The following is a 27,008-nucleotide window of genomic DNA, read 5'->3' as shown; positions in this document are numbered from 1 at the left end:
GTCTTATGTGGAAGACTGGGCTGAGGTGCGTGTGTGTCGAAGACATGCTCCAAAGATGGTGCCTGGTGTTTCTGAGAGCCTACCGATGTGGAGTTGTGGAAGAGCATGAGACATCTGCAGCCTTGCATAGTTATCAGTTAATACCACACACACGCTGCATCTCGAGTATGGGATCCAATATCAGTACTGAAACCTATAGACTGCAGGCTCAATATAAATCCTTGAACCCTTCATTGTTGCAACTTCCACTGCAATGAATTATTCATTATCGGATTTAAATAATGTTAAAATCCCTGTTTATTTCAGTATTTCTATAGGATCTAAAGTCTCTCAAAGAGGTATTTCGACAATCGCAATTAGCATCAAGACAAATACATTCGATCATTCCGTGTCAGTAGTAGGACTCATTGTTCTGTACCCATTAACCTCCGAAAGGTGAGGAATTGGCCACTTCTTTAGGTTAGTAATTTATAGGACACAAGTAAAGTGCTTATATAAAATTCATACTGAGACAATTCCAATCAAAAGTAGAGCGTTACATCGATGAACAATACCGAAGACTGCGTCAGAAATCTCAAAATAAAAACAGTGGTTTGGTGTAACATGATACTTGCAATAAATATTCATTTCAGGGTTGGCATACAATTGTAAACAAATCTTAACCAGTTACAAAGCATAAGGAGGTTGGGTTGATTTGGGGGACACATAATCGTGCTATCAGATAAAAGTAAAATAAGGTTTTGCGAACTGGAATGAAGATTTTCTTGCTACGCAAGGTTGGGAGAGGAGACGCGCAGTCATAGTGGATTTGTCTATTGAGATCCACGAAAAAATTACTTTAAATCATTTGCTTGCCAAGAATTCTTTCTTTTAGGCAGGAAAATCTTGATTTCGTCTATATCTGCTAATCCAAAAAGTTTTTACAGAAATTATGTGTAGGCCTCTAATTGTTTGCACGTTTAGTGAAAATCTAGAATTTAATTTGTGACAATACACGATGTTTGGAAAGTTTTGAAAACATCTTCGGTACAGGGCAGCCACCCATCTTGTTAACTTTTATTTTCTAAAATCCCTCCTCCTTCTGTTGAACTGAAGGTTGTTCTGAAATGGGCAAACACGAAAAGTACAGAGTGAACACATTTAAAACTTGGAAGGTTATTTTGTTTCGAGAACCATAGATAAGATGCACTGCCTTGAGTTGCAAGAGAAGGCATTGCTGCATTCCGAAACAAATTGTGACTATGCTGAACAAACAACATTGCTTGCTAACCAGTAATTTCAGAGAGAATTGCATTTTAAGAAATACATTATTGTTTGATAAATTAAAACAACATTATTTCTAGACAGTTTGCATGATTCCAACTTTCATCATACGTTACAAATGATGCAAGCCTTCTTGAGGGGCCTGTTTTTAGAACAGTGTTCGCTGTGTCCCATTCTCTCCGCAAATTATACCTTGTGGCACACGGTACAGTTTGCCTTTGAGATGAAATAAATGGGCAAGGAGGAGCAAGAAAACATGCCAGCACGAAGGAACACTGAAAACATGAAGTCTTAAATAGCACCTCGGAATTCCAACTCCCTGCACTTAGTTCACAATACTAATGTCGCTAATTAGTACATTCAACAGCATAGGCGACCCTCATCTACCCAAACAAGTAACACCACAAACTAGGATTAAGTAGTTTAGCTTATTGTTCGACATCTGTCTTCTTGATCCTGTGCACAGATGTGCAGGCTGTTTTCCCATCAAGCCCCCCAAACTTATTTTAATGCATCAGGTGTAGAAAGTATTGACTCCTTCAAAAGTAACTGTAGATGCGAAAGGATGTCAAAACCTGTTGACCAAACCTTAACAGATGAGCCAAGGGGAGCCCCGTCCTGGTACATGCGGGCAATCTTTTTGTGTAGGGTGTAACCATGTCTTGGCATAGCTACATCACCTTGCTTTAAAATGGTCACCGGGCAAAGATCATTCGCTCCATCACCAACATAGATGACTTTCGTATACTGCACGTTACTGTTTACCTGCTGATCTAGAAATTCCTGTAAAACTTTTCGTTTACAGAGGTTCTGGGGGCATTGTGGGCAATGATGAGCATGGCAATTCTGCACAGTCATGTAACCAATGTCATCAAATGCAGCAGGGTTTGTGAACACCTTGTCAAACACCCTGTGAAAATGTGATCCTTCTAAAATCCAGTCTATGAATAGGTCATTGGAGTCTGAAATTATAATACAATCAAATACATCTTTTTTCTGTTCTAGAAATGTCAACAGTTCTGCCATCCCAGTGGTTAAGGGTAAGGTTGTCATGATTTTCTTCATTGAATCTTGTCGGGTTCCTTGGTCTCCCAGATATTTAAATACTCGGCCCATATATTCAGTCCATTTCCCTTTTTCATAAGAATCTTCTAATCCACTGGGAAGCTTTTCATCAGGAGCACACTTTACAATCCAAGTGTCACTGTTTTCGTCAACAAGTGTGTGGTCAAAATCAAAGACCACGAGAAACTTCATAGTTGCGATATAGGACTGTTACTGCTAATACCTAAAACAAAACAGATGAAAATCACGATTAAGATATAAACAAAAAGAAGACACAATTACTTGCAGGATGTTGTGAACTAGTTTGCAGTTCAGTATATGTTCACATAAACGTCGCAGGAAGCTTTTCTCATCATATTACTAAAACAAAAGAGCTGATAACAACAAACGCACAAAGATACATTTGAGAAGTATAAAGCATGGCAGGGTTACAACATAAACGAGACTGGTGCAAAACAAACAAGAGGCAATAGAGCTGCTCAGTAAAAAACAGTGGTAGATCGAGTGGAATGTGCATTTGCACTTTTTAAATATGCTTTCTACAACGTACTAACATTCTAAAAATCCCTTTTTACGTTTAGTTTGACAGCGCATTTAATAGCAAGAACTACAGTTACCAATTACATCTACAAACTGTGGACTTCAGCTCCGCCCACAGGATTATTTCTCGGTCACCTCATGTTGTCAGATTTTTACTGTATCATTACACCTTCCATGGAATGCTTCCTGTGCAAAGCACGAGGGATTATTCACAAAAGAAATCCGAATAATCAAATATTACATTCCTTATCTCATGGATGTATTGCATAAAGAAACCAACAGTTTTTGCTTTGTGATTGCTGCAGCTTTTTAGGTCGAGTCTGGGCATCGCATGCACTGCGAGGCATGCTGTATTCAGGTATGGACTTGAAGGACTTGAAGCTCCGCCCATATTTTTCATTGGCTTGTGTCACTGTCCACTGTAAACTATGGCTTTTCAGTGGTCAATAGGCCTAGTAGTCCCTCCTTAGTACCGCCTTATCTCATTTTGTAACCTCCCATGAGGACAACGCCTGTTTACATGTGTTGTTACTCTGTAGGCTTTAATTACAGCATTTATGCACTATTTCACTAAATGGTTGTCACTTGCCTGCACGACACGCATTGCTTAATTTGACCCAGTGGTTTCTGGTGCTCAGCACAGGCACTTATGGCAGACTGCCATGTTCTGTCACTGATTATTTAATTTAGAGATCAGCACAAAACACTTATTAATTCAATATCCTTTGAAATTTACTACTACCTGCCGTCCACACCATTCTTATAGCTTTGGGGTCTTTGAATAGTCTAAAATGTCACATTTGTAGGTGGCACTGACATTGGCATGGGCTATGGGTGGTGTAAGCTGCAGTGGCCTCCTGACGAGGGCCCTGGCACTTGTTTATTTACAATCTAAGCACTGAAGACGCACTCTATCCCAACGCTAAGAAGAAATATTTACGTTTATAAATATCATATTTACTGGTCTCTCAGCAACAGAAACGCTTTCAAAACAGCCAGAGAGGCAATGCACATAAACTGGCGGTTGACAGAAATTAAAATAAAAAATAATGTTTATAAAATGAACTCTTATCTGCCTGTTTAGTAACAATCGTGTTATTTAAACACATTCAGTACTTACCATTTATTTGATCTCTGAAAGAAGAGCATAGACAGTCGGGGTTTTTAAACCACTTTCGGTGCAATCCACTTTCAAAATAATTCAAAATACAAATGCCTTTGCGGCTCCGGATGGCCAAACACAGCCAGTAAGTTCTTTGCAGTTCTTAATTTCCAGTTCACCCCAATGCTGTATTTTTTCACAGGAAGCCTTTGCAGTCGACGGAGGAGAGACCTACAAACCACGGACTGGATCTTGCAAGCGCTGACCTGGAGGTCGGTTTGACTTCCCAGCTGGGACTCAGCAGACCAGATCAAGAATTGTACAGAAGAGGAGCTACGTCAGCAAACAAGATGGCTGCTTAGGCTCCCGGCTCCGCCGACCTCCGTAACCTATATCCTGTACATTATCCTGATTTTACGCCTAGTCTCTGTGTGCATGAACTGTTCCGCACTCCGATGGTGAAATCCGGAAACTTTTATCGGCTTGTTTGACGAAGTTCCATCGAGTTGAAGTTTGCGGCCTACTCCAGCGGAGTACTTTCACAGCCGGGCTGCAGTGCAACAACATCGGTCAGGAGAATCAGGCTGGGTCCGGTCAACCGGAGTGGAGGTTTTGTTTAAGCCCGAATTTGGCGGTGATCATTTCTATTGCTCAGCATCGACGGAGGAGTGATTCTGCTTGCTGCTGGCTGCGGGTGGAGATCCCCGTCCCGCGGACCCGGTTTTGGGCCCGCCGGGGTTCGGAGTCTCTGGCCTGTGGCCTTAACCGGGTAGACCGTGGCTGCGAATAAAGACCGGTCACCCTCCGCATCCGCACGTTCGTGATCCTGTTTGTCCCCCCCGAGGATGCCAGATTCACCCGGGGAGGTGATTGTGATTGCTGTCGGGAATGAGACTATGGATCGAACGGTGCAGGAGCCATCGCTGAGGTCAATACTGGCAGAAATTTGGGCGTTACGCTTACATGTGAATATCTTATTGAGCAAATTGGACACGCGCCTATCTGAGATGCTCATGTTGGAACTGGAATCTGCAGCCATTCAAACCGCGGCCATTTTGACTCCGTGTGAGAAACCCGTGAGGAAACAAGTATTGGAATCATCGGATGGTGCCCTGGGAGACGGAGTTCCCGAGGATGTCATGGTATTGCCGAACCTTCCACCACTATCGACTTTGGAGATATCAAAAGGCGTTCCCCTCCCGGAGACTTTTGTTTGTGACTTTCCATTCATTTTGGTGACTCTACAACTCCTGTGCAGGATACATTGGGACTGTTCATCTAGGAGGGAGAGTTCTTCTGCGTCTAAAGTTCCTGTGGACTCACTGCCTGCGAGTCGCCATGGATTGAATTTTGATGACTCTCTCCTCCTTTATTACTTCTTTGTGTGTCTTTGGGTCTCGCTGTGGGGGGTTCGTGTGCTTGTTCGGAAGGGCCAAGGTTAAGATCGACTAGGTCGGGAAGAGTTGGAGTGGCTTTCACAAGTGTTTGACCTGCAACTGTTTGATCTAAGAGGCTGGGCTGTGTATCACGGTACCCTCTACTTTCTTCTATATTGTTGTCATAAGTTTGTCTTTTAGTGATAGGGGGTGGCTGTTTCTGGCGGGAGGACTAAAGGGGCTGGGAGCCCAAATGAATATGTCCTCCTCCATTCTTTTTTCCTACCTTTAGGGTTTTAGTTATTAGGGGCGACAGGCACGCTGCTAGTGGGGTCAGGCTGTAGCCATTTGCAGGGTTGCAGGGTGGGGGGCTGGAAAGGGGTTTTTTATTTTGCCTTTTTTTATTTCTATGGCCTTTCTTTTCCTTCTCTTTCTTTCCTTAAAGGGTCAGTATAGCTACGAATCATTCGGATTCTTATCGTGTGCTTGTATTTAGTGCTTATGCTTTCATGATATCCTGATTTCTGGGTGGGCAGGCCCCGAGTGCTGGCGCAACATTGAATATATATTGTGTTGTCGTTTGTACCAATCTATTTGCTTTGGCGCCAATGCTCCATTATAGTGGTTACTACATGCATATCCTGTCTCTTACCCTGTCCCCCGCATTCTTCTGTTTGATTGTATGGCACCTGATCCTCTCTTATATAATATAAAATGAAACCTCTGTCTCATCCTGGAACCCAGTTGTGCATTCTAATACAAGTTTTATCCTGAATCGCTGCCGGACCTCTGGGTTGTCGGCTGATGAGCTGTGTCGTACTGTGATATCGGCGGTCTTCATTTGTTTAGCGGCCGGCCCCCGCGGTTGTAGGCCCATGCTTGTATTTTTATTGAATGCTAAAAATAAAGGTTTAAAAAAAAAAATGTAAAAAAAGAATTGTACAGAAAATTCTGCCGCCTGCTTCTCTCTCCCTAGTTCTTCACCTATATTTTAGGTCGACTCGAGCGCAGAACGCATGCGCTATTCTGTGAGGCTTCTTGTAGCTTCTCTGTGTGGGCCTGACTCCTCCAACACATTGGGTTATCTTTCACATGTGTCTTATTCAAAACAAAAACTTCAAACGGCTGAAGATGAGTGCATGTCCCACCTCTTCTGAAAGGTTCACTCCCACAGCATTTTGCCTACAGGAGCGAGCAGTGGCACGCAGGCGAGCAGTTGCAGTGCCTCATTGTCTCCCCTGCACCCCTCCACCTCCTCTCCCCATGCCGGCCCCCACCACTCCTCTTGAGCTGCTTGTTTTATTAGCTAGTTTCCCCTGTGAGCGCTGACTTCGTGTTATTACAACTGTTGTAGCAGCTGCTTTTTTGTTTGGTTGAGGATGGGGTGGAGTTTTCCGACATATTTTCCCGGTGTTGTTATCGTTACGGCTTTTAATTAAGGCTTCAAAAGTCAGACAAGTTTGTGAGACATAACCAAACGTAAGTGCTTGCAGTAAATGATTTTCAGGGCAGTCCATGCCAGATTTAAACACAACAATTTGTTATGAAATTCATTATTCCAAGGTTTAGGATTCAGACTTCTGAGGTAGTGCTTAACACCTTGCGCACTAGCGGTTTTCCCGCTGTGCGCTGGGTTTTTGAAAAACCCGTGTTACATGACGAGCTCAGCTCGTCATGAGTGTACGAGAGGCGTAACTCATGACGAGCTGAGCTTGTCATGAGCATAGAAGGGGTTAAATGACAAACTTTCTTCGGCTATACTACAAATAGGTGCTTGTTTATTTTACTTTCAAGAGCGCATGTTTTCTTGACCTCTCTCCCTCTACTGGAGTACTCCTTTGTGGGAAGTGAGAAACGTGTTTACTGTTACAGTTCCTATTGGCCTCCTCCATGTCTAGTGAGGAGTATTGCTTAATGCTCTTGGTGTATACCTCTGTCCCTTTCAGTGCGAGAGCTCACGGGCACCTGAAGGAGCAATGAGAAGAGCTTCTGTGCCATGGACATGAGGCGCAACCCCGAAGCAGCAAGATCTCTCCTCCCTGCTTTTTACTTCATGTTCAGACACAGTGCACGCTCGTCTCGCTGCTCTTTTCAGCGTTTTCGTATTGGTAATGTTAAGATTATAAAAAAAAAAAATCATTGGGTGCATTTACAAAATGCATTAGACAGGAGGAGCTTATTTCGCTACTTCAGTAGGAGTTCTAAATAAGATAAAAAAATATATATTCTGTTTCCTTAGGTCTTAGTGATGATGGCCACGGTATGTCAGCAGCAGAAACATGCGTTTGTTTGTTTTTAGTGTGAAACTACATAGAAGCATAACTTGTTTTTGAAAATGCCCAAAGTAATTGGCTTTTATGTTTAAGGTAAAATGCATCATGTTAAGATTATAAAATATAACAAATATGGTTACATTAAAACTACTTTAGCTCCGCTTCCCCATTAAAAAAACAAAACTAAATTGAACTAAAAGTATAGAGTGAGTAAAATAATATTGTTTCTGTTCTGAATTAATGCTGCAATGTATCCCTTTTAGATTTCATTATCAGTATTTTTGTCTTAACTTATTTTGAATAAATCTTTTTACAGTTAATGTGGTTTTCCGCATGCTTTTTACCTGCAAACACTAGTAGCCAAAAAAAAACAGTCTGATTAACAAAGTACCAATCAGCCTGTTTTGGGACTTCCCACTTATTTCTAATGTAAATGTTGTCTCTGAAGTGTAACAGAATGTTCCAGAACATTTGTTTCAATGATGCTAAATGGAGGTGAAGTCAAAAATGCATATTTAAAAACAAAAGTAATGTCCACTGACTCGTAAAACTGTACTAATAGGCCAAAGGATCTCATGTAAATGATGAGGAAAGAACCCTAGATCCAAAAGCTTTGACAGTTTAAAAAGAAAGCCAAAATAAGTGAATTAAGCTCACATTCAATTCCTCTAGTCATTTTCCATGTTACTAGGAATGATTACAACATGACTACTTCACAACATCACCTTACTCCTATTTAATTTAATCTTCCCAAAGAAACTGTCGCAAAGGCATCAGGCATGGAATGATTTTCCCTAGGAGCGCAAGACTAATATCAGTAACCAACAATAATCAAAAACCACTTGATTAACCACTAGAAATGGGTTCCACAGAAGTTTAGTACTTTCCGTATAGTGGTTCAAAACCTTGTCAGGGGTAGTAAGCAGTATATAAAGCCTATTACAATATAACACAAATAAAATAGTTTCCTTATGTACATTTTATAGCACTTAGAAACAGCAAAATTGCAGTTTATAGGATTATTTTCAAGCATGTTTTCAATACAAGACAGTCACATTTACAGATTAATAGCTTCACACACGGAAAAGTCTGTGGACTCTTCTCACCCCTGATACTATCAGGCCAGCACTGAGCTGAAGCACTCTAACATACAGTAACAATCGCATATATAGACATAGCACACACATACACAGCATGCATACGTTATGACACAAAAATTCTAGATGTACAGTATATGACAAGTACATACTGAACCACTCTAATGCATTGCAAACAAACTGTGGCAAAGCCAAATCTCAGCCTTTTTAAAGGCGAGACCTATTGGCTTTGCCAATGCTTGTTTTTCTTTACAGTCTCCCTCCCCTTGCAACACTTTCTATACACGTTACTCAGCTGACTGGCTAATCGCCCTCCTCCTCCTTGTCTTGTTATAGGAAACTTAAACGTGCTACTGGCTGTTGCAGGGCTGCAGCTGCGTCTATCTGTTTTTATTAGGTCTTGCGTAGTGTTGCAGCGCAACGCGCTGCTCGCTCTGTGAGACCTTTTGTGAGCAAGGAGATTTCAGAAGGGGCCTTGAAGCCCGCCCCTCTTTTTCATTGACAGGCGTCACCGTTTATCTTAAACGGTGGCCTGCCATTGAAAATGAGGTTTTTTTAATTGCCGCCCTTTCCCCTTTTCGTCCGGCCCATACGGACAGGATTGTCTGCTTCACGGCTGTTGTGAAGCACTTTCTTATCTTTAGGGGGGCCATCTGTTTCTAATTAGGATGACCTTAGCGCGGCCATGCTAATTAGAAACAGATGGCCTCCCCTAAAGATAAGAAAGTCTGCAGGCACTACCCTGCACACGGAGGCCCGTGCGATCGAGCCTGCGCGGCTCTCCACCGCCGAGCCTAAAAATACAAATTAAGCATCTTTGACAGCATCAGTCTGGCCATACTTCGGAGCTCGTCACACTCCGATGATGCTCTCATTGCTGTTTTCTTCTTTTTATTAAACACTCCCTTTCATCAGACTCGAGGCCTGTTCTAGTTCTTGCTCTGTCCCGTCGTGTATGAAGCACTGATCTTGGCGTTTTAGGAGGCTCACTATTGGTTGTAGCACTCCTCCGGCACTGTCCTACCTCTGCTGCAGTCGGAGTGTAATCAAAGAGCTCTCCGGGACAGCCACTGTTTCCCCAGCTCCGGTTTTACTCCCAACCCCCTGTCTATGCATCGAGGGCACACAAGAGAATTTAGCAGAGGCCGTTCTCACCCCACCCCTTCTTACTTCTCTTGCCCTGCTGGCAGGCGGCGCCTCTGGTGAGCTCATGGGGAGGAGCCGCCAGGTTGGAGGTATTGCCACGCCCCCTTCCAAGCCCTGCCCCTTTCCATGTCCCCTCCCTGTGCTGAAACTGACTGGTTGAGTTCACTCCATTCCATTTCTCTCTCTCATTCCAGAGATTCCTCTGAAAAGCTGTCACCTTTCCAAAATACCAGGCCTGCCTTCTCAGGCATCAACAACAGCAGGCACCGGGACCCAGGGCACCGCTGCCAAAACAATCATCATCATCCCGCTACAAACTTTCACTCTGGGGCACATTAAAGGGCTCCTTGGAGGTAAGGCACAAAGTTTCATTGGCGCTTTTGTGTTTCCTTTTCTCCTCTTCTCCCATGTCGCTCTGTCCCCCCATTTTCCATTTCCCTGCTTCCCTATCCCCTGCCTGCCCTTTGTCTTCTCTACCCTCTCCTGCTTGCTCGCCTTTTCTCTCTTTCCCTTCCCGCTCTCTGACACGCTCAGGGATCTGGGAGCTTCAAATCCTTGTTGTTTCTGGCATGTTTGCCATATTTGCGCCCGGTTCCTGGCTTCTCGTTGACTAGGAGCGGGAGGGGGTCAGACTTTTGGGGCTTTTTATTTCTAAAAAAAAAAAAAGAAGAAGAGTATTTTCCAACTGCTCGAGCACTGCTCTGAAACTCGACAGGGCGCTGCCAGTACCAGGAGACATCTTACGTGCAGGCAGTGAGTTTTTGCTGCCCCATGGCTGCCTTCAGCATGGCCGCAGTGTCTGCTGGGACGTGTCTCCTGAAGGTTTCTACAGGGCTGGAGGACACCATTAGTGCATGGACTGTACAAAGAGCCCCACCCTGGCTTCTAATAGACACCTCTCTCTGTGAGTACCCTCTTATTAAGTCTTCCTTGTAACCCCCCCACCAAACTGCCCCTCTTGTCACTTCACCTCGAGCCTTCATTTTACACCTCTGTTAGTGCCACTCTGCCAGTACCCTCTTTTTGCCCCTACTCCTTGTGAATATACTCTTCTAATCATCATTTTACACCTTTCTCATTACTCGCTTGTTCTATCCTCTCGGGGTATCAACATACCCGACCTGCCACTATTTCTCTTTAACACTCTCTGCTAGTATTCTCAATTTACTTCTTCACTTAGCACCTTATTTTCCCACCCTCTGGTGATTACCCTAATTTTACACCAGTGTATACGAGTACCCTAAACTCACACCCTCACTTTGCGTATTCCACATAACTCACTTTTTGTGAGTAACCTCTATCCCCTCTGTGTAAGTTCCAGTTAATTGCTCCGTCTGAGAGTGTACTCTCATTTCACTCTTCTAGTCACCCCTAGCTGGCCATACCCTTCTTTTAAGCACGTCTGAGTACCCTTATTTCACACCTCTCTGTGAGATGCCCCCTTGCACTATCCAAGTGCACACTTTTCACCGCTCTCAGAGAGTGCACCCATTTTCTTGTCCTCCCGGTTCGCACCGTCCTTTTACAGCTATTGCCATTTGTAAATTACACCATTTGATTAATGCTTCACAAAGGTAAAAAAATAAAAACAATAACATTTTCAATGCCAATAGCTCAAAACAATGTCATTGTGAGACCTATTGCATTGTAAATGCTTGTTTTATTTTCATTTAGCTCGGTGCCCGGTTGAAGCAGATGTCCTTAAGAAGATAAGGCAGTCTCACATGTTTATCCACAGGCATTGTAGTTTTGAAGGTGGATAGAAGGTGCCTTTGCAGGGGTCAATGGAGGGGAGCCAATTGTGCCTTGGAAGGGAGGGGGAGATGTAGATGGTGTCTTTGGAAGAGGCTGCCACAGATGCTGCCCTTGGAGAGGGGAGAGATGGGGGTTGAAGTGCCTTAATGTATCAATATACCAAACAAGGGCCACCCATGAGTGCACAGGCATAATGTGTACTCTCATAGACTAAGATAATTATATTCCTGGTGGTTTCTTGCAACCTCTTGAAGGGACAGTCTAGCATAAAATGCACCAAGCTCCCTTACACAAGTGCTGTATCAACCCCCCCACCGCAGGCAACATTGTTCTAGAACATCCCTTTCTGATGTGCTGCATCTGTATCTCGATTCAGAAAAGGGGGTGGTGATGAACAGAGTGTCTGAATTAAGCAGACTTACTCTTACCCAGTCCAAAGATCAGGGCTTGATCCATCACTGTTATTTATCTCACTGCACCATCCCAGCTCAGAACCTGGCTATATGCAAATCAGTCTGTTCCTGGCCCAGTGCATCATGGGAACAGGGCAGACTAAACTACCAAGCCAATTCTTCACCAGAGACAAGCTACCGGGGACCGGTTTCTGGCATTTCAGCCGTCTTCGGCCTGGCTTGCTTGAATCCTGATGGTGCAGTGAGAAAGGGACTCATGTCTGAGTATACCCTGCCACACCTATAGTGGCCAAAAACGATTCAGAAAAGGGGATGGTGATGAACAGAGTGTCTGAATTAATTGCTCATTGCACCATCAGGATTCAAGCAAGCCGGGCCGAAGACGGCTGAAATGCCAGAAACCGGTCCCCGGAAGCTTGTTTCCTTCCCAGTATAAGAATTGGCTTGGTAGTTTGGTCTGCCCTGTTCCCATGATGCACTGGGCCAGGGTCAGACTAATTTGCATATAGCCAAGTTCTGAGCTGGGATGGTGCAGTGAGCTAAAAAACGGTGATGGATCAAGCCCTGTTCTTTGGACTGGGTAAGAGTGGTCTGCTTAATTCAGACACTCTGTTCATCACCACCCCCTTTTCTGAATCGCATCTGTATCTCGGTTCCCAGTTGTAGTTCCTCTTTCATAGTCCTCTAGACACTTCTGTTAGCTGCTTCTCTGGTCCCAGTGGTAAATCCTCAACATAACTCCACTAGGTAATGCTGCAGCTGCTTCTCTGGTCCCATAGGTAATTACACATTCTTAGTCCTCGAAGTAGTGCTGCAGCTGCTTCTCTGGCCCCGTGGGTAAATCCTCATTGTAAGTCCTCTAGACAGCGCTGCAGTTGCTTCTCTGGTCCAGTCAGTAATTCTTCATTCTAAGTCCTCTACACAGTGCTGCTGCTGCTTCTCTGGTCCCAGTGGTAATTATTCATTCTTAGTCCTCTAGACAGCGCTGCAGCTGCTTCACTGGTCCCAGTTGTAAATCCTCATTATAACTCCTCTAGGTAGTGCTGCAGCTGCTTCTCTGGTCCCATAGGTAATTACGCATTCTTAGTACTCGAGGTAGTGCTGCAGCTGCTTCTCTGGCCCGTGGGTAATTCCTCATTGTAAGTCCTCTAGACAGAGCTGCAGCAGCTTCTCTGGTCCCATTGGTAATTCCACATTCGAAGTCCTCTCCACAGTGCTGCAGCTGTTTCTCTGGTCTCGTGGGTAATTCCTCATTCTAAGTCAACCAGACAGTGCTCCAGATGAGTTTCTACTCAAAGACTCAAAGTGGTAATTCCTCATTCTAAGTCCTCTAGGCAGTGCTGCTGCTGCTTCTCTGGTCCAGTCGGTAATTCATCATTTTAAGTCCTCTAGGCTGTGCTGCAGCTGTGTCTCTTTTCATACATCGACTACACTCCAAACCAAATCATATAGCTAAAAGAAATTGTAATTTACAACGCCAATAGCTCTAACTCTGGCAAATGAGATACCTATTGCATTGCAAATCTTGTTTTTTAATGATTTAGTCAGTACTTACATTGCAAACAGACCTATCGGTTTCAATTAGGATGCACATTTATGATGAAGGAGAAATGGGAAATATTTCAGTGCTTTAACCAGACGTGAGTCAATTCTGAGACGTAACCTACACCATAGTTCAGAAGTGCTTAAAACCTCTGCTTTTGTATATACCTCTATAAAACTGTTATTCCAGATCTTGAGGCCGCTAATCAACTCAATTATATTACAGTCCCTAATACAGCCTTAGCAGAAATTAGGAGAAATTATAAAGACCTAGTATGTGATCTAGCAAACATATTTTTTCCTGTTGTAAAATCCAAACAAAAGGTGTCTATGGCCCATTCCTGGTATAATCGTGATTGTCGAAGGGCTAAACAATTACTGATCCTAGCAATTACAACGAAGGATAAACCAATGATAAGAGATAAGCGGATAGCCTATAAAAATACAACCAATGCAGCAAAAAGACAGTGGGAGGGTGACAAATGGGAAAGCATGAGGGCTGCTTTATGTTAGGGATTTGCGGACCTTCTGGAACCTAGTTAACACCGGCTGCAAAGAGGGCAAATCAGCAATAGAGCCAAACCTTGGGGCAGGAACCGGGAGGACCCACTTCAAGTCGCTTTATGCAAGGGAAGAGGCAGAAGTAGGACACGCTATGGGCATGCCAATCTGCTTACAGCAGTCTTTCCCCAATTTCCCCAAAATCTCTTTAAAAGAGTTAATGGTTGCACTGAACAGAGTAGCTCCTGCCAAAGCGCCAGGCCTAGACAAGATCCCAGGTGATGTTTTTAGGAATGAACTTACTATTTGGGCTCCATTCTTCTGGAGCTTATTCAATGCTATTCTCCAGGGGATGGCAATTCCGATGTCCTGGTTGGAGGCAGAGATCATTCCGCTCTACAAAAAGGGCTCTCAACTTCTCCCCGCTAACTATCGTCCAATTAGCCTCATAGATTTCTCCCACAAAATCTATGCATTAGTGCTTTTGGATTGATTAGAAAGATGGATGGAAGAGTATTCTATACTGAGCCCCTACCAGGCAGGTGTTAGAGCAAGGATGTCCACAATAGATCAGATTTTAATGCTGCAACTCCTCTATTGGAAGATAGTGCCTTTATTTGATCATTGTGGACCTAAAATAAGCATTTGATCTGGTCCCCAGGGATAAATTGTGGTCCACTCTAATAAGTATGGGGTCCCTCCATACCTCAGTCATCAAATGAAGCGGCTTCACGAACCTAACTATGCACAAGTTTGATACGGAAAAATGGTGAGCTCACAGATCCTATAGCTATAGATAGAAGGGTAAGGCAGGGTGTGTTTTGGCCCCAACCCTTTTATGTTCATTCATTAAAGGGATTGTGGAGGACTTGATTGGCGGAAAGGATGCAGATGTCCCTAAACTGGCGAAACACAGGGTTCCGGCTCTGATGTTCGCCAACGACACCCTGCTATTATCCAAATCCCTGATGGGAATTCAGTGGGCCCTAGATATCTTCCAGTCATTCTGCAAATGTAGGGGTCTGGAGATAAACTCCTCAAAGACCAAATATATGGTTTTTAATGCCGCTGACTCCACACGTCCTAATCCCTGCTTAGATGGGAAACCACTGGAAAAAGTTACAGTTTTTTATTACTTAAGATTAACCCTTACTGATAAAATGCAGTGGCACACACAAATTAGAAAGGCCAGTTTAAGACTGCCCATACTTCGGGGGGGGGGGGGGGGGGGGGGGGGGGGAGGGGGGGGGTGTGGCTAAAACGCTCAAGAAAAGCACCCATAAAGTGGTTGGCCCGGTTTTGGAAATCTATAAGGCAAAAGCAAGGGGGGGCGGCCCTATACGGGGCAGAAGTCTGGGGCCATCAACCATCTAATCCCCTCTCTAGGAATAAAATATATTTGTATTAGACAAATCTTAGGCCTCCCGAAAAGTACACCATTGATGCCACTCCATATGGACCTTGGGGTTGGCCCAATTGCTGAAGAAGGTGTCCACAGTCCCCTTCTCCACTGGCGACGTTTATGGTGCACACCAGAGTTAGGGGCATTTAAGGATGAGATGAAAGAGGTCTTAAACTTTCAGGGGGCGGGCAAAATCCCATTGTTAGCCTATATTAAAAATACCTTAGTTGCTCTAAGGATAGGTAACTTATGGGCCAACTCTGAAGTATCTTGCCCGACCATCCCCAGGAAGGCTCTTTCAAAGCTTTTCAGAGAATATGAGGTAAACCAGATCAAGGGAAGTTCCATCGCTGGCACACTGCCTGCACAATTTTTAGAAGTCAAGGACCAATACAGGTTACAACCTGTTCTTGACGTTATTCAACCCCCCTTAGCTAAAAAACGTTATTTGCAATTTAGGCACGGTGTACTACCACTCCGTGCCTTCACCAACAATTGGGGGGGTGGGGGTGGGGGGTGGGGGGGGGGGTGGGGGTGGTTGCACAGTCCAAGGGGTGTCCGGTTTGTGATAACACCCCAGAAACGGACTAACATGTATTGTTTGTCTGTCCTGTTTACAAAAAGATTAGGCACCGATGGCTCCAACACGTCTACCGGGATCTCAGTACAATTCACTGTGCGGAGGCTTATAGGATATTAAAATAGGATACCAGCCTCCCTATTGTGTATTCAGTGTCACAATACTTATTCTCTATGTTGTGTGTCCGTTTAACTGTATTAAAATCTAACCTGGTCTAATTGATGTTCCTTTTTCACTTTTTAAACAATTTTTTAGCCTTTTTATTGCATAAAAATTGAGTCTTTTTTTATACCAATGCATTTTCTGAGACTTTTTAAATATTGCACTGTCAAGTATTTTATTTCATTTTGCACAGCCAAATTATATGAAATGTGTTCTACTTTTAAATGTACTTTTATGACCAGAATGGCCGAAATGAAGGAATTTTTGACTTGACTTGAATACACCTTTCGTAAATATTCAGTCTCTGGCACTTGCTAACGGTGGGAGTGTAGGAATGCTTAATTGAAAAATGTGTCGAGGTTTCTTATGCTCCTTGGGGTGCCATGCACAGCAGTTCTTTCATGGCTTTATAATGTAACAGAAAAATTAGTTTGCTGTGAAAAAGGTCCTCTAACTGGTACATTTTCCTGGCAGCCCCTTGTTTTTTCCCCACACTTTTGATTGGCAATCAGAGGTGCCCTCTCGATGTTCTCTTATTTACTGTTTTAGGTCGCTCTCTGAGCTTGGCTCTGGAGGGAAATAATATGAAACCCCCTAGAATGTAACGTGGTACTGTCCTCTCAACACAGGCTGTACGGTGGCCGATGGTCGACCCAGCATGCTTGCTGACAGGGCCTGTGACACAGCAGACTATACCAAACAGAGCATTACAACAGGGCAAATGCCGGTTACACAGGGGAAGGCCCGGTTGTCCTTTAAATGCCAGGATCTCACGCACTCAAATAATGTTATGGATATAATTTTCGTTTAATCGTCCAGGAATATTTTCTCGAACTCACTTTGGTACTGTTGCTGCTAAGCCTGGTGTGGAACAGCACAGCTGTTAATTTCCAGCTGTTTCGCTCCATGTTGGCTCCTGCGGCCAGTATGCCCCAGGTAGGTCATGACTAGTGAAAATGGGATATGTTGTGCACTCCTTATGTGTACAACATAACTAAACTGTGCTTGCTGCACTGCATCGTATAATGCCCTGCATACGTAATCTGAATACCAAATAAATATGGCCAACTGCAAATAGCGTGTGAACTGCAAGAACATCATTTTCAAATTATTCATACCTACACAGAAATCGCATTCTTTATTTATTCAAACACTTCTAGGAATTAACATTAACATTTCGCTCCTTGTTGTTATTGCATTTGCAACAGTTGCTAGATTTCAAGAAAATAATGATGAAAATGAATACAAGAGTATACACATAAACATGATGCACGACAAAGGTACTGATGCCCAATGCATTTCGGACAGCATCCCTTCTTCAGGGGCCGATTTAAAGAGAAAAGAAACAGTTGGACAGCACAGGTATACTCACAATTCGAAATATTTTAAGGTCAATCAAACATAAGTTGACATGGAGCCAACTCGTCCATCTGGGCCAAAACAGAGGGCAGAGATGGAGGAAAAAAAGGAGCTAGCATCCAGGGGGATAGCAGCTGCCAAGACAGTCTCAAAAGGGAAGGAGCCAGGACAGAGCTCGCCCCTCACACACGCTCATTATGAGAAATAGATCTTTTTTTGTGTGAAATTATATTCAATAATACGTAAAATAAAATTAAATGAAAGATCCCCATCATGGTTATGAAAGTTAGGTGGGTCTCAAACATTTGTTGCTCTGAAAATTGATTTATAAAGAGTTTAGGAAACACTGATCTAGGGAGTACCAAGTCAAACTTTCGAGTGGAGTTTTTTGAGGATTTCGACTTCAAGCTGTAAATTAGCTCTGGGTATTCTATTTGTGTGCCAGCTCATACCCAATTACCTGATTTATTTTGCTTAGACCAGATCCTTTCACATTTGTAACAGATGAATGTATACAGGGTTGTTATAGTTGTCCTATTTATGCTTTTCTGCCCTTTGCCAAGACATCCAGATATCTAGCCGAGGTTTACAGACAGCATGCTTTATTAGTGATAATAGCCCAGGTTTGGCAAGCTTAGGTGCGGTTACCTTCTCTCCTGGAGCTATGCTTGATTCGTTTCCCATTTTACCTCTAGTCCTTTCAACTAGAAACATGACTTGATACTGTTGGACAGCCTTACGTAGATCGCATTGGAGAATTTTGGGTCAGCCAGGTCTCTTTCAGCCCTTTAGTATTCGGCTTAAAATCTTATTAAAAACTCTTGGGCACTGGGAACTACCAAAGCGTACAGGTCAGCCTAGGGTTGTTGAGATAGAGTATGCATGGAAAGGGGTATAAATCCTGTTTCAGCAAATGCAACATCTTTTGGCTTCTGGGGCACACCATTGTACACCATCAATGTTCACAGGCTGGCCAGTTCGACAAAGCACTCAGGGCAGATTGTAAGACAACAGGTGAACATCCTTTCGAATTTAGTTTGATAATATGTATTAGCCATTTGAATTCATCAAGTATAGTTACTTTGCCCTTTGAGACATCAATTTTATTTTGGGATTGGTCAATGAATGCCAACAAACAACGTGAAGGAACCCCTCATTTAATCGGTCAATCCCTCTTCTTCACCTTCCTTTGGTCGGATCCTGTAGGGTATTTACAAGGACTCTCACCCAAGGGAATTCCCAGTGGCATGCTTCATCATTGAGTCTTCGTCTAGATACCGAATATAGCTGGATGGGCTCGACCGTGCAAACCAAGAGAGCTCTTTGGTTAACCCCTTGGGTGCTCAGGATAGCTTCAAAACACACAAGATGATGGACGGAATGTTGCACAATGGCAAATCATTCACCCCAGTCACAGTTCTGGGTTTAATCCATCGTTATTTTGCTCACCACGCCACCCCAGTTCAGACATGGCCATATGCAAATCAGTCTTGACCCTATGCCTCATGGGAACAGTCCAGCCCGAACTGCCAAGCCATGTCTTCCCTGGACCGGAATCAAGCATCCTAGGACCGGTTTCTGGCTATCAGCAGTCTTCAGCCAGGATAGCTTGACTCCAGTGGCTAAGTGAGCAAGGGACCCACGTTTGGGCATACCCTTCCCAAAAAGGGTGAACAGCAAAACACACAAGACGATGGACGGAATGTTGCACAATGGCAAAACATTCATCCCCAGTCACAGATCTGGGTTTAATCCATCGTTATTTTGCTCACCAAGCCACCCCAGTTCAGACATGGCCATATGCAAATCAGTCTTGACCCTGTGCCTCATGGGAACAGTCCAGCCCGAACTGCCAAGCCATGTCTTCCCTGGGCCGGAATCAAGCATCCTAAGACCAGTTTCTGCCTATCAGCCGTCTTCAGCCAGGATAGCTTGACTCCAGTGGCTTAGTGAGCAAGGGACCCAATCCTGCATTCTGTCCATCAATTGTTCTTTTTGCATTTGTCACCCTGAGTGGGACGGGTATGCTCAGATGTGAGTCCCGTGCTCTCCTTGCCACTGGAGTCAAGCTATCCTGGCTGAAGAGGGCTGAAAGCCCGAAAACGGTCCCAGGATGCTTGTTTTCAGTCCAGGGAGGACCTGGCCTGGCAGTTCGGGCTGGACTGTTCCCATTGGGCACAGGGTCAAAACTGATTTGCATATGGCTGGGTCCAAACTGGAATGGCACGGTGAGCAGAAAAAAACGATGGATTTAGGCCCAGATCTCTGTACTGGGGTGAATGTATGACACTGTTCTGCATTCTGTCCATCAATTGTTCTTTTTGCATTTGTCACCCCGAGTGGGACGGGTATGCTCAGACGTGAGTCCTGTGCTCTCCTTGCCACTGGAGTCAAGCTATCCTGGCTGAAGAGGGCTGAAAGCCTGAAACCTGTCCCAGGATGCTTGTTTTCAGTCCAGGGAGGACCTGGCCTGGCAATTCGGGCTGGACTGTTCCCATTGGGCACAGGGTCAAGACTTATTTGCATATGGCTGGGTCCAAACTGGAATGGCATGGTGAGCAAAAAAACGATGGATTTAGGCCCAGATCTCTGTACTGGGGTGAATGTAGACATTGTTCTGCATTCTGTCCATCAATTGTTCTTTTTGCATTTGTCACCCCGAGTGGGACGGGTATGCTCAGACGTGAGTCCCGTGCTCTCCTTGCCACTGGAGTCAAGCTATCCTGGCTGAAGAGGGCTGAAAGCCCGAAACCGGTCCCAGGATGCTTGTTTCCAGTCCAGGGAGGACCTGGACTGGCAGTTCGGGCTGGACTGTTCCCATTGGGCACAGGGTCAAGACTGATTTGCATATGGCTGGGTCCAAACTGGAATGGCATGGTGAGCAAAAAAACGATGGATTTAGGCCCAGATCTCTGTACTGGGGTGAATGTATGACATTGTTCTGCATTCTGTCCATCAATTGTTCTTTTTGCATTTGTCACCCCGAGTGGGACGGGTATGCTCAGACGTGAGTCCCGTGCTCTCCTTGCCACTGGAGTCAAGCTATCCTGGCTGAAGAGGGCTGAAAGCCCGAAAACGGTCCCAGGATGCTTGTTTCCAGTCCAGGCAGGACCTGGCCTGGCAGTTCGGGCTGGACTTTTCCCATTGGGCACAGGGTCAAGACTGATTTGCCTATGGCTGGGTCCAAACTGGAATGGCATGGTGAGCAAAAAAACGATGGATTTAGGTCCAGATCTCTGTACTGGGGTGAATGTATGACATTGTTCTGCATTCTGTCCATCAATTGTTCTTTTTGCATTTGTCACCCCGAGTGGGACGGGTATGCTCAGCCATGAGTCCAGTGCTCTCCTTGCCACTGGAGTCAAGCTATCCTGGCTGAAGAGGGCTGAAAGCCCGAAACCTGCCCCAGGATGCTTGTTTTCAGTCCAGGGAGGACCTGGCCTGGCAGTTCGGGCTGGACTGTACCCTTTGGGCACAGGGTCAAAACTGATTTGCATATGGCTGGGTCCAAACTGGAATGGCATGGTGAGCAAACAAAACGATGGATTTAGGCCCAGATCTCTGTACTGGGGTGAATGTAGACATTGTTCTGCATTCTGTCCATCAATTGTTCTTTTTGCATTTGTCACCCTGAGTGGGACGGATATGCTCAGACATAAGACCCGTGCTCTCCTTGCCACTGGAGTCAAGCTATCCTGCCTGAAGAGGGCTGAAAGCCCGAAACCTGTCCCAGGATGCTTGTTTTCAGTCCAGGGAGGACCTGGCCTGGCAGTTCGGGCTGGACTGTTCCCATTGGGCACAGGGTCAAGACTGATTTGCATATGGCTGGGTCCAAACTGGAATGGCATGGTGAGCAAAAAAATGATGGATTTAGGCCCAGATCTCTGTACTGGGGTGAATGTATGACATTGTTCTGCATTCTGTCCATCAATTGTTCTTTTTGCATTTGTCACCCCGAGTGGGACGGGTATGCTCAGACATGAGTCCTGTGCTCTCCTTGCCACTGGAGTCAAGCTATCCTGGCTGAAGAGGGCTGAAAGCCCAAAACCGGTCCCATGATGCTTGTTTCCAGTCCAGGGAGGACCTGGCCTGGCAGTTTGGGCTGGACTGTTCCCATTGGGCACAGGGTCAAGACTGATTTGCATATGGCTGGGTCCAAACTGGAATGGCATGATGAGCAAAAAACGATGGATTTAGGCCCAGATCTCAGTACTGGGGTGAATGTATGACATTGTTCTGCATTCTGTCCATCAATTGTTCTTTTTGCATTTGTCACCCCGAGTGGGACGGGTATCCTCAGACGTGAGTCCCGTGCTCTCCTTGCCACTGGAGTCAAGCTATCCTGGCTGAAAGCCCGAAACCGGTCCCAGGATGCTTGTTTCCAGTCCAGGGAGGACCTGGCCTGGATTGACTATGGTCATAGTTTACAATTATATTAAGATCCTGAATATTAATTTATTTTATTTTTTATTTTTTGGAGGGCCATATTTGTTACATAATCATGATCAGCATGTTTTTATCTCAAACATACTAGCCGACAATCGTTATATGCCATATTTCGTAACACGAGATTTCTCGATGTTGGACTGTGGCTTAGTCAATAAAGTTTTATTTGAACCATTGGTGTTGAATGTAACGTCGATGCCGCAATAGTCTGTTGTTACTGTCTATGACAGACCGATGGCTATTCCAACAATAACGCCCCTCACGTTACGTTCCCGCATTACATCTATCTGTCACATGACTATAGTTTCGTGTATTTAAACGCTGTTTAACTGGCTTCTGCGTTCTGCTTTTAATCTTCACATCACGCGCCGGACGTCTTGCCCTCCCTCGCTTTACTGCACCATGAGGTAATCACTATAATAGAGAACCATTATTATTGTTATCTATTAGAAAATCGATTGTAGAATATAACAACTTGAGCCATGTTGTTCTGTTTATTTTTTTCAATAATTTTTTTCATTTCCTTCAGACCGTGAGTTACTTTTATGTAACCACAATAACTCGTAACAAAGACAGAATATTATCTGACTTTGAAGTACCGTGTATACCAGGTAAATGACATTAGTTTTATTTAGTTATTAGTTTTTGGACTTTATATCATAGTAAAGGCCAATAGTCTTAAGTAGCAGTATGGCGTCGAGGAAATATATCTAGCAATCTCCCACAGTATGTGTGCTGTGGTTGGGGTGCTACGAAAATGACGTATGAGTGTAACTGAAATATAGGTACCTTCTCTCCCCCCCCTTTTTCAGTCTTGTACCGTATCAGTCTATATCGTTCGTTAACAACGTCCATATTGGTCAGGCAGTATTTATGTTTTTTCTTCATAGAAAATTCTTTGAGACGTACCACATAGGCCGTCCCTGGATTACCGCTTGAACTTTTTGATATATCTATCGTTAAGAGGTAATAAGCCTTATGTGTTTTTTCCCCAGTTTATCCCTCTCTCCCCTTTTTCTTCCCTTCCTTCACCCTCTTCCCTTCGTTGCAAACACTGATTAGTGACATACCCGTTGTTTGCTTCACACAGGTCAAGTTTTTTAATACAATTGGTATCCGTGTTCATAAATAGGAATGGTTCTACGCAGAAGGAGGCATTTATTTGAAGCGATGTTGATACATTGTTGGACTTTTCCCTGAAATTTTTCGCTTTTCGCTCCCCTAATTCAGGATGTCCCCCCATCTTAACGAAGTTGTATAGGCCCTGTGTGGTTGAGATGCTGTGTGTAATGTTGAAATCAATGCTAAGGTGCAGGTTCTCTCTACTTCCAACATGGCTACCACAGGCCCCTGCTACTGCGGAGTGGCCTTTTTAATAGCACCCTAGTTGCCAGGAGCTGGCTGGAACCCTTAAACATTGTTGCAATACCAGCCTGCCTTGCCTGCCCATAGATAGAGTAGGGAAGCTCCTGGAACCTTCCAGAATAAGGGTGGGGTCTGCTTTTGCTGCCTTAGAGAGTGGTCACCTGACCTGGGCCTATATAAAGAAAGGCGGGAAAGTTTTTAGTCTGTTGGGGCATCACTGACCTGGGGGACCCCTACGCAGGAGACTTAGGCGGTAGGGCCTAGTCAGGAACCTATGCCAATGGGGGTGACAGGGTTTAGGTGCTGCCCACCAAGCTGTGTGAGGAACACTGAACTATCCCACTGATCTGGCCCGGCGGGAGGGGAATCCAGGGACCACCTGCAGTGACCTGCTGAGGAATCCTGTCAGCAGCCTTCAACTCAACCCCCCCACCCCCTGCAAGGAACCAAGACACTCACTACCAAGGGCACCAGAACCATCAAGCGCCAAGAAGAAACCTCTCTGTGCTAACAAGGACTGCTGGGGATCAACCAGGGACAGGGCTGTGTCTCTTCTGCGCCCCTTTTGTCTTGACCTGGGCCCCTGCGCTGTCCTGCATCATCCCCTCTGCTGTCCTGCCTTGCTTGGACTGTTAACAAGCCTAAACCTGAAGTGAATTGGGCTACCAGTGAAGCGATCACCCTGCTTAGCGCTAGCCCTAAACTGCTGGGACTGCTGCCTTGCCCGCATTACCGACCTTGATTGCCCCCAGGCGCTATCTCTGCCCAGCGCTGTCACCCCTGTCGCCTGCTGAAGTGTTGTGCCCCGAGGCGCTATTCTCATCGAGCGCCATCCGACCTGCTGCCTGTGGCCAAAGAGCCGCTTGTCCCCATGTGTGTTCCCCCCAGCGAGCGCGGCGGGAAGGGAAGCGCGGGCAGGTCCACTCACTGCAGCGGAGTCTGCTCCTCAAGCGCTTCCTCAGTGAGCGTAAAATCACCGCCCCAGCCCCGTGAAGCGCTGTCACCTGGCCACGGCGGCCCTCGGTGCCAGGAGAGGGCCGCCGCCGTGTTGCTGTGGGCTGCGCCCGGCCCGATTGTGTGCAGTCCCCGCGGCAACCCCCGGAGCCTTGGGGAGGCCGCCGCGATCATCAAGTAGGCCTGAAGCCTGTCTCCCACATCACGTGACGGGGGCGCCGCGTCATAGGCCGCGCCCCCGCCTATAGCAGCGCAGCCATTGGCTGCCGTTGAGACGCCCCCGGGAGCCGCTCCGCGTTTGGCCGCTGTGGGCAGGCCCCTCCACCAGCCTTCTCCTGATTGGTTCCCGGGCCTGGAAGCCATGGAAGGCCGGGAACAGCTAGCTGAGACCCCGGAAAACTCCGAGAGAGAGCGAGAGCGCCCCCTGTCAGCACAGGCCCCCGGAGGGCCGAGAATCGACCGGAAAGCCGCGTGAGGCCTACCAGAGGGCCGGAGCCCTACCCACCAGCTGCAACCCTCCACAAGGGGCCGGGTGGGCCCGAAGCACGCAGGTAAAGTCCCGGGGGAGGGCGGACTACCCGAAATCGGCCCTCCCCTCGGGAGGGCTTGAGACTGGGCCCCGTTGGCCCCCGATTAGCCCCTACCAAGATAAGAACTGGGCCAAGACTCTGGTAGGACCCTAGGCCTGGGGCTAGTCGAATTAACCCCTGCCTGGGGTAAAGTTAAATGCTCATTTTTAGCCTCAAGCATGGTTTACTCTGGATTAATTAAATACTCATTTAAGCCTTATGTATGGTTTCCCCCTGCCTAATGAGATGCTCACCTTTGCTTGATGTCTCATTTATTAGTGCCTAATGGCATGTTTAGTGCTGAAGAATGAAATGGTTGTTCTTACCTGCTGAAATGGTTATCCCTATTCAATGAAATAGTTATTCCTGATTAAGGAAATGTTCTACCTATGCCTAAAGAAATGTTTTACTTCTGCCAAGGAAATGGTTATTGCTGAGTAAGGGCATAGTTATCCCTTGAATGAAATGGTTGCTTTACAGGAGGAAATGTCCACTAGTAATTCTTGGATTGCTCCTTTAATGCAATGGTTATTGAGACATGTTGCCCAGTTCTTTTACATGGAAAGGTTTCACCCCGGCCTCATGAAATGTTCATGCCTGCCTTTTCAAGTAAGACTGCAGGGGTTTACCATGAAATGTTGATTTCTTCATACCTACTGATATACCAGAGGGTTATGATGAAATGTTGAATAGTTCCTATGCCAGTGCTTTCTACTCCTGCCTAGGGAAATTCCTATTCTTGATTAATGGGCATAGTTTAATGTTTAGTCCTGCTGAAGGAAAGGTTGACTGAATGCCTACACTTCTATAATGAAATGCTTCCTTTACCTCCCTACTGAGATGTTTACAGAATTCTGAAAGATTAGGACTGCATGAGGTTCCCTGATGAAATGTTTACCCTGGCATGAGAAAGTGTTTATTTCTGCACAGAGTGATTACTGAAGGGTTTACTTCAGATTACAGGGTTGTTTTACCCCAGCCTCATGAAATGTTTAGCTCCTGTTTAATAACATGCTGATTCCTGACACAATGAAATGTTTATTGCTAAGTAATGAAATGCTAATCTCTTAATGAAATGGGTATTGCAATATGCTACATTGATTATTGAACTGCTCCCGTTACTCCCCTCTGATGTAATGCTTTGATGAAATAGAGATACTGTGATTTTTGATTACCCTGACTCTGCTCTAGATAAAAGCTATTTGATTTTTACTCAAACTCACTGGAGTGGTGTCAGTCATTGCATGTGTTTTATTGTCTCAGTGGATGCGTGTGCTCACTTAACACCTAAGCTTTCGGGTGCCTACCTGCACGAGCCAAGCTACCCCCCAGGGAACTGGTGACCCCAGTTCCTACACACATACTTAATGTAAGTGAGGCTATATTATCTTTATGACACATTAATGGTTTAGGAATAGTTCAGGTTATCCTTTGTACAATGCTGTTCATGGCATCACCTTTATTTCTTGAATTATTAGGTTATGCCTAAGGATTTATCTATATATTCCATTGAGATATCCAGATTTTTATATTCAAATAACACAGCGATTTGCTACTGTCTTTAAAGTACGTTTTCTGCCTCTTTATCCATTAGTTATCATAGAATATGTCATTAGATTTAAAAATGTGTTGCACTGTTTGAAAATCTTTTTCCTATCTTTTTCTCCCTTTATTTGTGATAACTATTCCGATTATGAGCACTTAGATGTTGTTTCTTTAGATAGGAACACGGTATCACTATAGACCAAGATGTGGTCGATGAGGGAAAAGTAAACTTAATTGAATAATTTTTTTTTGTTTGAATATCTTTTATTAAGTTTTCAGAGATTTCCTCCTGAGGCGGAAGCCGGGAGTAGGCCTGTCTGTTTTAACGTTTGAGTGTCACTTACCATTTGCTGATTTTAACTGCTCATTCCCCACTTGACCAGGGCGCATTCACGCTCATAACTTTACCGCGCAGCGGAGCTTATCGCTGCCGCGGGATCTGGACATTGACGCCATCACCGACGCCCACATAGGCCACGCCCCTCGCTCGAGAGGCCATGCCCCCTACCGCCACTTCCTGGCCTCTATAAAATGTGTAATTTTCGTACGCTCA

The 27,008-nt window shown here is 45.1% G+C and overlaps 1 protein-coding gene across 1 annotated transcript in view; it reads right to left on the bottom strand.

Moving 5' to 3' along the window:
- Positions 1–279: 279 nt before the first annotated feature.
- PHOSPHO2 (phosphatase, orphan 2) overlaps positions 280–27,008 on the bottom strand; it is a 108,715-nt gene continuing 81,986 nt past the window's right edge. Inside the window, exon 2 of the mRNA XM_086956082.1 lies at positions 280–2,551. Coding sequence (XP_086812208.1) covers positions 1,765–2,520 — 756 coding nt within the window. The 5' untranslated portion in view covers positions 2,521–2,551 and the 3' untranslated portion in view covers positions 280–1,764. The remainder of the gene's footprint in view (positions 2,552–27,008) is intronic.

The sequence above is a fragment of the Lissotriton vulgaris genome, chromosome 2_1 (genome assembly GCF_964263255.1).
Source record: "Lissotriton vulgaris chromosome 2_1, aLisVul1.2, whole genome shotgun sequence".
In the NCBI taxonomy this organism is placed as follows: Eukaryota; Metazoa; Chordata; class Amphibia; order Caudata; family Salamandridae; genus Lissotriton; species Lissotriton vulgaris.
This window is presented reverse-complemented; position numbering and strand designations above follow the sequence as displayed.